Source organism: Salvelinus alpinus, chromosome 20, assembly GCF_045679555.1.
Source record: "Salvelinus alpinus chromosome 20, SLU_Salpinus.1, whole genome shotgun sequence".
Lineage (NCBI taxonomy): Eukaryota > Metazoa > Chordata > Actinopteri > Salmoniformes > Salmonidae > Salvelinus > Salvelinus alpinus.
Window position 1 is genome coordinate 26,364,717 of NC_092105.1, and position 16,526 is coordinate 26,381,242.

A 16,526-nucleotide genomic window follows, 5' to 3' on the forward strand; every position below is an offset into this window, starting at 1 on the left:
TGAAAGAATAAACGTTTTGTTTTCAAAATGATAGTTTACAGATTTCACCAAATGAATGACCTTAGGCTCGTATTTCTGTGTGTTATTATATTATAATTAAGTCTATGATTTGATAGAGCAGTCTGACGGAGCGGTGGTAGGCAGCAGCAGGCTCGTAAGCATTCATTCAAACAGCACTTTCCTGCATTTGCCAGCAGCTCTTCGCTGTGCTTCAAGCAATGCGCTGTTTATGACTTCAAGCCTATCAACTGCCGAGATTAGGCTGGCAATACTATAGTGCCTATAAGAACATCCAATAGTCAAAGATAAATGAAATACAAATGGTATAGAAATAGTCCTATCATTCCTATAATAACTACAACCTAAAACTTCTTACCTGGGAATATTGAAGACTCATGTTAAAAGGAACCACCAGCTTTCATATGTTCTCATGTTCTGAGCAAGGAACTTAAACGTTCGATTTTTTACATGGCAAATATTGCACTGTTACTGTCTTCTACAACACTTTGTTTTTGCATTATTTAAACCAAATTAAACATGTTTCATTATTTATTTGAGACTAAATTGATTTCATTGATTTTTTATATTAAGTTAAAATAATAGTGTTCATTCAGTATTGTTGTAATTGTCATTATTACAAATATATATATAAAAATCGGCCGATTAATCGGTATCTGCTTTTGTTGGTCCTCCAATAATTGGTATCGGTATCGGCGTTGAAAAATCATAATTGGTCGACCTCTACTCCATAGATGTTAGATCAGGTTCAAGTCCGTGCTCTGGCTGGACCACTCAAGGACATTCAGAGACTTGTCCCCAAGCCACTCCTGCGTTGTCTTGGCTGTGTGATTAGGGTCATTGTCCTCCTGTTGGAAGGTGAACCTTCGCACCAGTCCGAGGTCCTGAGCGCTCTGGAGCAGGTTTTCATCAAGGTTCGCTCTGTGCTTTGCTCCGTTCATCTTTCCCTCAATCATGACTAGTCTCACAGTCCTTGCCACTGAAAAACTTCCCCACAGCATGATGCTGTCACCACCATGCTTCACCGTAGGGATAGTATTGGCCAGGTGATGAGCGGTGCCAGGTTTCCTCCAGACGTGACTTTTGGCATTCAGGCCAAAAAGTTCAACCTTGGTTTCATCAGACCAGAGAATCTTGTTTCTCATGGTCTGAGATTCCTTTCGGTGCTACTTGGCAAACTCCAAGCGGGCTGTCATGTGCCTTTTACTGAGGAGTGGCTTCTTTCTGGCCTCTCTACCATAAAGGCCTGATTGTGGAGTGCTGCAGAGATGGTTATCCTTCTGGAAGGTTCTCCCATCTCCACAGAGGAACTCTGGAGCGCTGTCAGAGTGACCATAGGGTTCTTGGTCACCTCCCTGACCAAGGCCCTTCTCCCCCGATTGGCCGGGCAGATAGCTCTAGGAAGAGTCTTGGTGGTTCCATACTTCTTCCACTTAATATGATGGAGGCCACTGTGTTCTTGACACAATTCTGTCTCCGAGCTCTACGGACAATTCCTTCAACCTCATGGCTTGGTTTTTGCTCTGACATGCACTGTCAACTGTGGGCCCTGATATAGACAGGTGTGTGACTTTCCAAATCATGTCCAATCAATTGAATTTACCACAGGTGGACTCCAATCAAGTTGTAGAAACATCTCAAGAATGATCAATGGAAACAGGATGCACCTGAGCTCAATTTCGAGTCTAATAGCAAAGGGTCTGAATACTCATGTAAATAAGGTATTTCTGTTTGGTTGTTTTTATAAATTTACATACATTTCTAAAAACCTGTTTTTGCTTTGCCATTATGAGTATTATGTGTAGATTGATGAGGGAAACATTTTATTTAAACCAATTTAGAATAAAGCTGTAATGTAACAAAATGTTGAAAAAGTGAAGGGGTCTGAATACTTTCCGAATGCACTGTATCGTATTTAAAAAATACTTTCCATCAAAGACATGAACAGCAGGATGTAAATATGGACTTGGAACTAAAGGCCGATCTCCACTTAGATCTCCAACTAGATTTGATTCCTTACAATTATGGGACTAGTAGGCTCACTGGGGATTGGTTAATACGGCAGATACTTATAAATCTCTCATTAATGAACTTAATAAATAAATAATAACAAGTATTACAGTATTCCGTTATAACCTAAACCTAATCCAGTAAGTGGCTAAAGTTGCGCACTAACCCTTATACTGTAGAACAAATTAATTGTCTACACACAGATTGACAGACATGTTTTACAGTGTAGCCAAACCCTGAGTACCCTGGGTAATGTGGTGACATGACTCAGTGACTGATGATGTCATGTGACCGTTGCTCACCACCCTCAGTCAGACCTGGGGTAGACCTGGGACAGCAGAACATCCATGTGTCACTGAACACATGCACACGCAAAATGAGTGTGTCACTAATTCACACGCCACACTAGAGACATGAGTGTGTCACTAACAGGATGAGCTGGAGTGTGTGTGTGTTACTGAGGGCTGAGCCACAAGATACATGTGACCTTCAATGATTATAAATCCGATCACTTAGCCCTCCTCTTCTCCCCTCTTGTTTTCCTCCTCCTCCCCTCCCACTCTTTTCCTCTTAACCCTTCCCGCACTACCTCTTTCCCTAGATCACCTCCTCTCCTCCTCTCTTACCCTCTCTCTTATTCCCTCCCCTTCCTTGCCTCACACCCTGCTTCTCTTGTCTCAATTCAATTTAATTCAAAGCGCTTTATTGGTATTGGAAACATATATTTACATTGCTAAAGCAAATGAAATAGATTTTTTAAAGGTGAAATAAATGATCAAAAACGAACAGTAAACATTACATTAACAAACGTTTCAAAGGAATAGACATTTCAAATGTCATATTATGGCTATGTACAGTGTTGTAACGATGCGGAAATAGTTCAAGTACAAAAGGGAAAATAAAACAACATAAATATGGGTTGTATTTATAATGGTGTTTGTTCTTCACTGGTTGCCCTTTTCTTGTGGCAACAGGTCAAAAATCTTGCTGCTGTGATGGCAGACTGGTATTTCACCCAATAGATAAAGGAGTTTTTTTTAATGAAAATTTGATTTGTTTTCGAATTCTTTGTGGTTCTGTGTAATCTGAGGGAAATATGTGTCTCTAATATGGCCATACATTTGGCAGGAGGTTAGGAAGTGCAGCTCAGTTTCCACCTCATTGTGTGGGCAGTGTGCACATAGTCTGTCTTCTCTTGAGAGCCAGGTCTGCCTACGGCGACCTCTGTCAATAGCAAGGCTATGCTCACTGAATATTTACATAGTCAAAACCTTCCTTCATTTTAGGTCAGTCACAGTGGTCAGGTATTCTGCCACTGTGTACTCTTTATTTAGGGTCAAATAGCATTCCAGTTTGCTCAGTTTTTTAGTTAATTCTTTCCAATGTGTCTAGTCTCTCTCTCTCCTCCTTCTCTCATAAAGCTTAATTTAACCCTACCTACTGTGAGCCATAAACACAAAGCTGATGGCTCCCCTCTAACCAGGCGTACACACAGTGAATCTGGCTGTGTACAGGCTGCTAGCTTCTCAGTGGCAACACAGACCGGTGACATTTCAACCAGTGAGAGAGTAAGCCAGAAAGGTGATTAGGCGGAATCTCACGATGATGATGGTAAAGATGACGACGACGCTGATGAAGAAGTTGACTAACCCAGTACTCCCAGCCTGTAGTTGATTGTGATGACAATGACGTTTCCATAGCTAGCGAGGACACTGCCGTCCATCATGTTGCCGCTCCCTTCAGAATAAGAACCTCCATGGACATACACCATCACTGGCCGCAGACCGCCCTCATCATGGATGTCTGGAATCACACACACACAAGCCAGATTTGCAGAGCGTTCAACAGCTCTTGCAATATGCAAAGAAACATATGTGGGCGCATGCATAAATATGTAGAGATGGATGCATCCACCCGCCAACCCCTCTTTACGCTACTGCTACTCTCTGTTCATCATATATGCATAGTCACTTTAACCATATCTACATGTACATACTACCTCAATAAGCCTGACTAACCGGTGTTTGTATGTAGCCTCGCTACTTTTATAGCCTCGCTACTGTATATTGCCTGTCTTTTTACTGTTGTTTTATTTCTTTACCTACCTATTGTTCACCTAATACCTTTTTTGCACTATTGGTTAGAGCCTGTAAGTAAGCATGTGACAAATAAACTTTGATTTGATTGTGTGTGTGTGTGTGTATGTGTGTGTGTGGTATACACTACATACCTTCCTCAGTAGGGACGTATATATTGAGGTAGAGACAGTCTTCACTCTGCTGTGACAGGTATGTGCTGGCTATGTCCAGATTGGCAGAGTACCAGAGAGGTAACATCTCTGTCAGCAGGCTGTGTTCCTCTACAGGCTGGGGGCAGACGGGGGAGAACTGGGTGGCGTTCCTCACCCCTGGCCAGGACAGGGGGGGCTCGGGGGGCTGGAAGCGTCTCTCCCCGGTGGGGGGGCGGGCGTAGGGGACCCCCAGGTACTGGACCACAGGGCCCAGCAGGTCAGAAGGCAGGGGGGTCAACTGACCCCTCAGTCTGCCCTGGGACGTGGTGATGACTGACTGGCTAGCAGCAGGGGGGAGGGACAGGACAAGGGAGAGGAGAGGGGGGAGGATGCCCCTCAGTCTGGACAGGGACAGGAACATGGAGAGGACACACAGTAGATAGGAGGGCAGAGAGGGGATAGGGGTGGGGGTAGACGGGGGAGACATGTGGGAGTGTCTGCGTTCGGTTTAGACCAGGACTCCGTCTGAGAGTCTAACACACACTCACGTAGCCCTGCTCAGTTTTTTGTGTGTGTTTGTCTCAGAATATGTCTCTCTCCTCCCTGGGTCAGCCAGTCACCTTCCGGTTCTCTTCGTACAGTCACACTGTTCTGCCTAGATGGAGGGAGAGAGACAGAGACAGACGGAGAGAGAGAAAAAGCAGAGACAGAGCTTGAATTATATATACATACTGCATGTACAATGGTTCTCCTCCAAGCGTGTGGGCTGAACTGGGAACATTTTTGACACAGCCTACTCTGAAAGAGTACAATACCACAAATAAAGGCGGACTTAAAGTATAGACATGAAGACCCCATTAAAACAACATGACTGGCCAGAGAGAACAGGCTGCAACCTCTCAAGGTGCAGAGTGGTAGAAACTGAGAGACATTTTCTCCTCTCATGCTCCAACTAAAGAGAAACTGAGAGCAATCTTGGTATAATTTTACATTGCAGCCAGTGGCGACCTGTCATTTTGAGCCCCACTTGTTTTTTTGTTGCCTGTTTTGCATGTTATTTTGGCAAACAATGTATAAAAAAAATTTGAGTTAATAAAGCCACATACAAACATGCAAGTGCTTCAGCCTAGCTCAGTGCTTTCTGTGGTGTAGGGGCAGCTAGCGGAAAATACAGAGCATAGGGGTTGGTCATCTTCTCTAGTTGTGCCGTGATTGGCTAAGTGTTCTGTCACTCATGGGGACACTACATCACCTCAAAATCTACAGGGAGAGCTAGAAATTTCAAGCCCTCTTGGGTGCTGTCATTGATTTACATTTGAAGTGCACATCCAAGAAGGCTCAAGGTCATTGGCCACAGATAAAATGACGTCAAATCACATTATATCTACCGTAGCTTTGATTGAACTGATCATGTCAACATAATACTTTCAAAATCTTAGCTAGCAAGCTAGACAAGCAGTCATCATCATGACAAAATTTGCCCACAAGAAGGACCGCCGCCCCACATTCCTGTTCAAGTGAGCACAGCACAACAGTGATTCCAAAAATGTATTGTACGTTGCTGCATAAATAATGTAATTTGCTAGGGAGATATGTAAACTGTAGCTAAGAAAGTAATACTAAGTGTATGTTGTGTAGTAAGCTGTTAGTAGCCCATGTGCCACACCCTAATGATTTGGTCCCTTTCCCCCTCAGAACTTAGCCTACTGTTCTGACTTAGTGGTGCACATGTAGCCTATAACCTGTTTTAGAGAAATGTCATCATTGAATATTGAAATAGCTTTCATTGTCTGCTTATATGCCCCCTTTATTTATCCTAAGGTTCTGACTTGGTGTACAGGGAGAATACGTTAAGAACGGCCCATGATCTGTATTCTGTCGCTGTACATTTCAAAAGTGCTGAACAAATAGTTGTATTGACTACGTCCGTCTTAGCTCGTTCATTAAATGTCTTAATCGAAATTACGGATTACCTCTTATCCGCTCATCGTTCCCTTATGCCATAGTTTGTACATCTCAATTGTCAGTAGAAATCACATTTGTTTAAGCAAGTCAACCATATCAGCTATGTTTTTAAAAAGGCATTTTTTACTCATTTACTATGAGGCTGAATGAACTGTTTCGCTGCCAGACAAGGCTCCACTGATAGCCAGGTGTAGCAGTGGTAAGGATTCACTCCATGGTGCTGGAAAGAAAGCTCTGCTGTTGCGACAGTTTTATGTAGGCCCTAACAGTTTGTGGGCACCGTTTGTCACCGTTATAGTGCAATTAATGTATTGTTTAGTGTTGTGTTGTGTAGTGGCTTTGCTGGCATGCATCTAAAAAAAAATGTGGGGAGTTAGCCCCACCAAGACTTACATGCTTAAATCGCCACTGACTACAGCACAGGATAAAATGGTTATAGCATTGCAATATCATGGTAACAAGTTATAGTTACTCATCATTAGGGCATTGTTTTGCCCATTTACCACTTAACTTCAGTGTAATGATCTATATTATTATTTCAGTGGAATAATAATTTGTGCCTACATTCAAAATCGACATGCCAACAGTCTTGGCGCTAGCAGCACAGTATGTGCTAGTTATTGCAATTGTCATTAATGTAATTTCCTTATTGTAATTTTTGTTAAATATCAGTCCTAGGTTTCTAAATCACAGAACCCCCCTGCCCTTTTGGGGAAATTAGTATGAATGTTTAAAACGTCCGCACAAGTAGTTGTTGTTGCTATAGCATTGATATTGTATTGGTCGTTCCCATTCGTGCCAATAAAGGTAATTTGAATTGAATCGATTTTAGAGAAAGAGATGGAGAGAGCGCGCGCGCGAGAGAGAGAAATTAATATGTAACATTTAAATGTTATCTCTTGGCTGTGACTGGTACTGCAGCTGCATCATCAGGTATCCTATATCTGGACCTGTATCAGCTGCATATGGCTGGATATTTAAATCAGAGCCCATTCCTCTCCATTCGCTGCAGTGACACCCCCAGGTGCTACAGGGGCCATGACACCGGTTGTGTTGCTTAAATCATGACGTTTAGACTCAGGACATGTCTAAAGAAAATCAACCTGTTATCCATCTGAAATCCAGCTATATATCTATTATATACAGCCAACAGTGAAATACATTCGATAGCGGGGTTTTAGTCACAACAATTTGACTGTGAAGCGCAACATCAGATGAATAGTAATGAGCGTACTGTAGCCCACAGGACCCCCCCCCACACACACACACACACACAGTAGAACATGGTGATAAATGAGACTCACCGACACACGTCATTGCTCCATTGGTCTGTTCACGCAGCTGCTGCAGTAAAAATGTCAGCTGACAGAGCGTTTCATCCCTCACTGCGAAGAAAACTGAAAAGAAGATGGGGAGAGAGGACAGGAGAGCGGTGAGAGAAATCCTGGGACCGTGTGTCGATGACTGCAGAGCCTCGTGCACCAGCGACGTGCCTGGGGTAAATTCCACCGTTGCCGTAAGCTCCCGGTAATAGGCTAAGTATTTGTGGTCTGAACCCCGCAACAACTGAATACGGTACAGGACGTGATTATCGTTAACAGAAGAAAAAACTACGACGTTCACATCTTTCTCGCTCTCTTTCTCCCTCTCCCTCTCTCTCTGTCTCTCTCCAGATGCTATTGGACAGTGTTGAATGGAGCCTGCAGCCAATAGATTCATGCACCCTCATCAGCTGGGACACACACACACACACACACACACCACAGGACAGGCTATCAGTAATCACAACAACACAGCCCATCTTAGCTTCTGAATCCATGTTGGGAGAACTGTGTCTCAGACAAGATGGAACATAAATGGAATATCTTCAAAATACTAAAACCACACATTGTATCATTGCAGCACCACGGTAAAATACATACAATCACACACACACACAGCTTCGTGACAAAAAAACCTTCAATCAAACAATCAAACTAAGTCACAAGATGACATCACATTAGTGTGTTTTTCTGTCTCCAATAACTACCCTATGTCTGTATTATTTTCTGAGGCCATTCCGGTGGACAGTGTGTGTGTGTTTGAGTGAGAGAGAAATGACATGACTCACCCAGTCACCTCAATCCCTAACCCTTAATGTCAGCTCAGTGATTCATGTCCCCTCCCATGACGCTACCCTAACTCTAACCCTAACCCACGATGCCACACAACAAAGCTGATTCTCCTTACATAGACGATCTGGTTCTATAAACAAATTATACACTGCACAAATCTGACTTTGCGGCCCCCAAGAGCTAGAACGCTGGTAGGAGCAGTAGGCCTCAGTATGGATGGGATCCTGAAGACGTAGAGGTGTAAATGGTAACAGCTATACTAGAAATACCGTTGTGTGTGTGTGTGTTTGGGACCGTTGTGTGTACCGTTGTGTGTGTTTGGGAACATTCACCATGTCAGACACATTTAGTTTCCTCCACACGTTCTCTCCATCCGCTCAGTTCCCTGTGTTCCCGCCATCCTCTCTTCACCTTCTCAGCAAACATAGAAAAACATTAACCAAAAACAGTGTATGCAAACATAAGCCCAAAACAGTACAGTGCATGAGGGTACTTTTATAAACACACAAATCCCTAAAAAGGGTGCCTAGGAGGACCGAGTGCAGTCCTTGTCATTCAGTATGTCTCCCAATATAAAGCCTGCCTCAGGTGTCTGCTATGAGGCAATGTGAGGACTAGCTCCCTGCTGTGGCCTTTTAGGAAAGCTCATCTCATCTGCAGGTGTCACACACACACACACACACACACACACACACACACAGAGGGCCGAGCACGCCCCCATCCACATCGACGGGGCTGTAGTGGAGCGGGTTGAGAGCTTCAAGTTCCTTGCTGTCCACATCACTAAGGAATTAACATGTTCCACATACACCAACACAGTTGAGAAGAAGCCGGCACAACAACGCTCCCGAGTGGCGCAGCGGTCTAAGGCACTGCATCTCAGTGCTAGAGGCATCACTACAGACCTGGTTTGATTCCAGGCTGTATCACAACCGGCCGTGATTGGGAGTCCCATAGCACTGCGTACATTTGGCCCAGAGTTGTCCGGGTTAGGGCTTGGCCGGGGTAGGCTGTCATTGTAAATAAGAATTTGTTCTTAACCGACTTGCCTAGTTAAATAAAGGTTCAATAAAAAAGAAACGCCTCTTCCCCCTCAGGAGGCTGAACAGATCTGGCATGTGTCCTCAGATCCTCCAAAAGTTATACAGCTGCAGCACTGAGAGCATCTTGACTGGTTGCATCACCGCTTCGTACGGCAACCGCTTGGCATATGACCGCAAGGCGCTACAGAGGGTAGTGCGTACTGCCCAGTACATCACTGGGGCCAAGCTTCCTACCGTCCAGGACCTCCATACCAGGCGGTGTCAGAGGAAGGCCCAAAACTTTTTCAAAAATTCCAGCCACCAAAGTCCTAGACTGTTCTCTCTGATACGGCACGGCAAAGCAGTATCGATGCTCCAAGTCTGGAACCAACGGGACCTTAAACAACTTCTACCCCCAAGCCATAAATCTACTTAATAGTTAACCAAATAGCTACCCAGACTATCTGCATTGACCCTTTTGCACTAACTCTTGACTCATCACATACGCTGCTGCTACGGTTTATTATCTATCCTGTTGCCTAGTCACTTTATCCCTACCTACAGTTGAAGTCGGAAGTTTACATATACTTAGGTTGGAGTCATTAAAACTTGTTTTTCAACACCTCCACAAATTTCTTGTTAACTAACTATAGTTTTGGCAAGTCAGTTAGGACATTTACTTTGTGCATGACACAAGAAATTTTTCAAACAATTGTTTACAGACAGATTATTTCACTTATAATTCACTGTATTACAATTCCAGTGGGTCAGAAGTTTACATACACTAAGTTGACCGTGCCTTTAAGCAGCTTGGAAAATTCCATAAAATGATGTCATGGCTTTAGAAGCTTCTGATAGGCTAATTGACATCATTTGAGTCAATTGGAGGTGTACCTGTGGATGTATTTCAAGGCCTACCTTCAAACTCAGTGCCTCTTTGCTTGACATCATGGGAAAATCAAAAGAAATCAGCCAAGACCTCTGAATAAATTGTAGACCTCCACAAGTCTGGTTCATCCTTGGGAGCAATTTCCAAACGCCTGAAGGTACCACTTTCATCTGTACAAACAATAGTACGCAAGTATAAACACCATGAGACCACGCAGCCGTCATACCGTTCAGGAAGGAGACGCGTTTTGTCTCCTAGAGATGAACGTACTTAGGTAAGAAAAGTGCAAATCAATCCCAGAACAACAGCAAAGGACCTTGTGAAGATGCTGGAGGAAACAGGTACAAAAGTATCTATATCCACAGTAAAACTAATCCTATATCGACATAACCTGAAAGGCCGCTCAGCATGGAAGAAGCCACTGCTCCAAAACCGCCATAAAAAGCCAGACTACGGTTTGCAACTGCACATGGGGACAAAGATTGTACTTTTTGGAGAAATGTCCTCTGGTCTGATGAAACAAAAATAGAGCTGTTTGGCCACAATGACCATTGATATGTTTGGAGGATAAAGGGGGAGGCTTGTAAGCCGAAGAACACCATCCCAACCGTAAAGCACAGGGGTGGCAGCATCATGTTGTGGGGGTGCTTTGCTACAGGAGGTACTGGTGCACTTCACAAAATAGATGGCATCATGAGGGAAGGAAAATTAGGTGGATATATTGAAGCAACATCTCAAGACATTAGTCAGGAAGTTAAAGCTTGGTCGCAAATGGGTCTTCCAAATGGACAATGACCCCAAGCATACTTCCAAAGTTGTGGCAAAATGGCTTAAGGACAACAAAGTCAAGGTATTGGAGTGGCCATCCCAAAGCCCTGACCTCAATCCTATAGAACATTTGTGGGTAGAACTGAAAAAGCGGGTGCGAGCAAGGCCTACAAACCTGACTCAGTTACACCAGCTCTGTCAGGAGGAATGGGCCAAAATTCACCCAACTTATTGTGTGAATCTTGTGGAAGGCTACCCGAAGCGTTTAACCCAAGTTAAGCAATTTAAAGGCAATGCTACCAAATACTAATTGAGTGTAGGTAAACTTCTGACCCACTGGGAATGTGATGAAAGAAATAAAAGCTGAAATAAATAATTCTCTCTACTATTATTCTGACATTTCACATTCTTAAAATAAAGTGGCAATCCTAACTAACCTGAGACAGGGAAGTTTTACTAGGATTAAATGTCAGGAATTGTGAAAACTGATTTTAATGTATTTGGCTAAGGTGTATGTAAACTTCCGACTTCAACTGTATAAGTACGGTACCAGTCAAAAGTTTGGACACACCTACTCATTGAAGGGTTTTTCTTTATTTTTTACTATTTTCTACATTGTTGAATAAATACATGAAATAACACATGGAATCATGTGGTAACCAAAAAAGTGTTAAACAAATCAAAATATATTTTTGATTTTAGATTCTTCAAAGAGCCACCCTTTGCCTTGATGATAGCTTTCACACTCTTGGCGTTCTCTCAACATGATTCCTGAGGTAGTCACCTGGAATGCATTTCAATTAACAGGTGTACCTTGTTAAAAGTTAATTTGTGCATTTTCTTTCCTTCTTAATGCGTTTGAGCCAATCAGTTGTGTTGTGACAAGGTAGGGGTGGTATACAGAAGATAGCCCTATTTAGTAAAAGACCAAGTCCATATTATGGCAAGAACAGCTCAAATAAGCAAAGAGAAACGACAGTCCATCATTACTTTAAGACATGAAGGACAGTCAATCTGGAAAATTTCTAAAACTTTCAAAGTTTCTTCAAGTGCAGTCGCAAAAACCATCAAGCGCTATGATGAAACTGGCTCTCATGAGGACCGCCAGAGGAAAAGAAGACCCAGAGTTACCTCTGCTGCAGAGGATAAGTTCATTAGAGTTACCAGCCTCAGATTGCCACCCAAATAAATGCTTCACAGTGTTCAAGTAACAGACACATCTCAACATCAACTGTTCAGAGGAGCCTGCGTGAATCAGGGCTTCATTATTAAAAATTTTATTATTCATTGTCAAATTGCTGCAAAGAAACCACCACTAAATGACACCAATAATAAGAAGAGACTTGCTTGGTCCAAGAAATACGAGCAATGGATATTAGATCGTTGGAAATCTGCCCTTTTGTCTGATGAGTCCAAATTAGAGATTTTTGGTTCCAACTGCCGTGTCTTTGTGAGACGCAGAGTAGGTGAACGGAAGATCTCCGCATATGTGGTTCCCACCGTGAACCATGGCAGAGGTGGTATAATGGTGCTTTGCTCGTGACACTGTCAGTGATTCATTTAGAATTCAAAGCACACTTAACCAGCATGGCTACCACAGCATTCTGCAGCGATACGCCATCCCATCTGGTTTGCGCTTATTGGGACTATCATTTGTTTTTCAACAGGACAATGACCCAACACACCTCCAGGCTGTGTAAGGGCAATTTGACCAAGAAGGAGAGTGTTGTAGTGCTGCATCCGATGACCTGGCCTCCACAATCACCCGACCTCAATCCAATTGATATTTGGGATGAGTTGGACCGCAGAGTGAAGGAAAAGCAGCCAACAATTGCTCAGCATATGTGGGAACTCCTTCAGGACTGTTGGAAAAGCATTCCAGGAGCAGCTGGTTGAGAGGATGCCAATAGTGTGCAAAGCTGTCATCAAGGCAAAGGGTGGCTACTTTGAAGAATCAAAAATACATTTAGATTTGTTTTACACTTTTTTGGTTACTACATGATTCCATATGTGTTATTTCATAGTTTTGAAGTCTTCACTATTATTTAGAAAATAGTACAAATAAAGAAAAACCCTTGGATGAGTAGGTGTGTCTAAACTTTTGACTGGTACTGTACATATCTACCTCAATTACCTCGTACCTCTGCATATCAACTCGGTACTGGTACCTTGTGTATATAGCCAAGGTGTTGTTAACAATTGTGTATTTCTTCCTTGTGTTATTATTTTACTCTCTGCATTGTAGGCAAGAGCCGGAAGTAAGCATTTCATTGTTCATCTACACCTGTTGTTTTCGAAGCATGTGACAAATAACATTTTACTTGCTGACACACAGGGAGTGGAGCGATGCTGCACTCTGCTGGATCATAAACGTAGAAGCAGTTGATATGTGTTACATGAAAATTCAAATCTATGAAACTTTTTAACTGACATTTCAACAGACGCAATAATGTATGCAACATAATAAACTCAAAACTTGATTCAGTAAAGAAAAAATACACTTGTGACTTGTTTAATAAGGACATTCAACACACTCTGTATTGGTTTTACAGTGCATTCGGAAAGTATGTTCAGACCATTGACTTTTTCCACATTTTGTTAGGTTACAGCCATATTCTACAATTGATTAAAAAAAAAAAATGTCATCAATCTACACACAATACCCCATAATGACAAAGCAAAACCTGATTTTTAGATTTTTTTGCAAATGTATAAAACTTAAAAACGGATATATCACATTTACATAAGTATTCAGACCCTTTACTCAGTACTTTGTTAAAGCACCTTTGGCAGCGATTACAGCCTCGAGTCTTCTTAGGTATGATGCTACAAACTTGGCAGACCTGTACTTGGGGAGTTTCTCCCATTCTTCTCTGCAGATCCTCTCAAGCTCTGTCAGGTTGGGTGGGAAGCATCGCTGCACAGCTATTTTCAGGTCTCTCCAGAGATGTTTGATTGGGTTCAATACCGGGCTCTGGCTGGACCGCTCAAGGACATTCAGAGACTTGTTCCGAAGCCACTCATGTGTTCTCTTGACTGTGTGCTTAGGGTCATTGTCCTGTTGGAAGGTGAACCTTCACCCCAGTCCAAAGTCCTGAACACTCTGGAGCAGGTTTTCATCAAGGATCTCTCTGTACTTTGCTCCGTTCATCGTTCCCTCGATCCTGACTCGTCTCCCAGTCCCTGCCGCTGAAAAACATCCCGACAGCATGATGCTGCCACCACCATGCTTCACCGTAGGGATGGTGCCAGGTTTCCTCCAGACGTGATGCTTGGCATTCAGGCCAAAGTGTTCAATCTTGGTTTCATCAGACCGGAGAATCTTGTTTCTCATGGTCTGAGAGTCCTTTAGGTGTAGGGAAGTAGGAGTTAGTAAGCATGACTCCCAGCTGACCTTGATGCAGTGAGCTCTCTCTGTGGTTGGCCAGCGCTGCAGAAGGTGGGGCCAGTGGGCCTTCTTCTGATAATAGTTGATCAGCTCCACTGTTGGAACAAGTTCCGCCTCCATCACACCTTCCACCGTCTCTATGGCAACAACAAACAATGTCTCCCTCCACACACTTTGGCATCCTATAAAAGACAAACATACAAACGCATGCAGATCAATAGAGTTATTTGAGAATATTTAAAACATTTTACTGGCTAACTCTTTGAACTGCTTTAAGACATCCTACCTGCAAGTCCTGGGCGGGTCTTGTGAAGCTCTCCAGCTTCAGCCATTGGTAGAGTTTCTCTGGCTCGTGGATAGGAGTAGGGAGGAGTGAGCCAGTCAGAGAATACTATCTCTGCCGAGGAGAGGACGGCTCATGAATGGCTGGAACGGAGTAAATGGAATGGCATCAGTCACATGAAAGTCATGTGTTTAATGTATTTGATACCATTCCACTAATTCCACTCCAGCCTTTACCTCGAGCCCGTCCTCCCCGATTAAGGTGCCACCAACCTCCTGTGATCTTCACTGACAAGTCACATGCTCATGATATCCAATCAACCCTCTCACCGGAACACTCACCAATACCAGGCTGGGAGTCAGGACCTACACACACAATCATCAGACCCCTCACAGGCACACACACAATATTAACACACACAAGCACAGTGGCCCCATTTAGACACCACGGCAGGCTGGTCCTGAACACACACACACACAGAGATCCCATAATTCTGAGATTGACATATTGAAGGCTACTGTGTGAAAGATATCAAAGTCGTTGTGTTATCTTGATGTTCTCGTTGTTGACTCCAGCGTGGGCAATGGACTGGAGGCATCCATCTATCTTGCTGACCTTAGCGGTCAGATCTCTGACCACCTTCAGAACCTCAACACGCCTGTCCACTGTCCGGTACCACTAGGTCCACCTAACACACACACAATAATCAACACACACGATAACCACGACACACACACACACACACTACGTAGCAGCATATGACCCTCACTTGATTAAAGAGGTAGTGGTCCAGCCCTTCCTCAGAAGTCTGTCATTTTCACTATCTAACTCTGAGAACAGTTCAGCTCTGATCTCTCCACCAGAATTTAGCGGACTGACTGGAGCTGACTAATGAGTGTGTGTGACCTGTTTTCCTGGCACTATGGTCCGGATGTCGAAAGTGTTCCACCATCATCGTTTTTTTTTTATACTAAAGAGCTTCCATGAGCCTTTGGGCCACCATGGTCACAACGGCATGATCGTAGCTGGGGTGTATTCATTACTTTGATTCTGTTGCAAAACATTTAGTCGGTTGCAAAACATTTTGCAACAGAAACCGTTTTTTCCCAAACTGAAAACAAGTTTCTATTGGACAAATTCAGGTAGGTCCCTCAACATTTTATTTTGTTTGCTCCGTTTGCTTCCGTTCTTGGTTCCTAGAATAAACGGTTAATGGTTATCGTTGCAACAGTCTGAATAATGAATACACCCCTGGCCCTGCTCTGAAAGTGCGGTCTGAAAAGCCCAAATAAGGGCCAGTAAAACAATGAACTGTGGATCTTTAGAACCCAACGAAGTGCCCGGCAGAAGGACCTCCAGTGCCTCAGGACCCATTAGCACTAGATCCCTTACTGAGGTCAATAGTGTTGTACATTGCAATGGGAACGAGGTTAAACTTACTTACACAGCTCAGAGTTAGTCATATAGCTGCGAGGTCAGAAATAACAAACCTGAGCTACGTTCAATACATTTTTAAGTTAGGAAAGTTAAATTGAACGGAAATGGTGCTGTACTGAACAACCAGATGAAAAACAGGGAGGGGTTGTGGGTTGGGGAATACTGTCAGCATGGCCACTGCCCTTTAAATACGCCACTCATTGCCTCAAGCCACACCTCGCCACACTCACCAAACGAGAGCAAACGTACCTCAAAGTCTGTTCAAGAACATTTTGGTGTAAAGTATCGTTCACTAGAAACTGTTTCAAAATGTAGCAAGCATTCAAGCAAACTAAAAAAAACTTGTGTTCCGGGTCTGAATCAGTCTCTGATTAGAATCAAAGAATATATAGTACATCGGCG

The 16,526-nt window shown here is 43.3% G+C and overlaps 1 protein-coding gene and 1 pseudogene across 2 annotated transcripts in view; both read right to left on the reverse strand.

Annotated features, from left to right (window-relative positions):
- LOC139546577 (neuroligin-4, X-linked-like) overlaps positions 1-7,918 on the reverse strand; it is a 25,440-nt gene extending 17,522 nt beyond the window's left edge. The window contains exons 1-3 of one of the 2 annotated variants that reach the window (XM_071355115.1): positions 7,528-7,918; positions 4,259-4,913; positions 3,679-3,831 (exon numbers count right to left, since the gene is read on the reverse strand). In XM_071355115.1, coding sequence (XP_071211216.1) covers positions 3,679-3,831; positions 4,259-4,745 — 640 coding nt within the window. In that variant the 5' untranslated portion in view covers positions 4,746-4,913; positions 7,528-7,918. The remainder of the gene's footprint in view (positions 1-3,678; positions 3,832-4,258; positions 4,914-7,527) is intronic. The other variant, XM_071355116.1, reaches the window with a different exon arrangement.
- Positions 7,606-16,061, reverse strand: LOC139547096 (protein mab-21-like 3; annotated as a pseudogene).
- Positions 16,062-16,526: the final 465 nt, after the last annotated feature.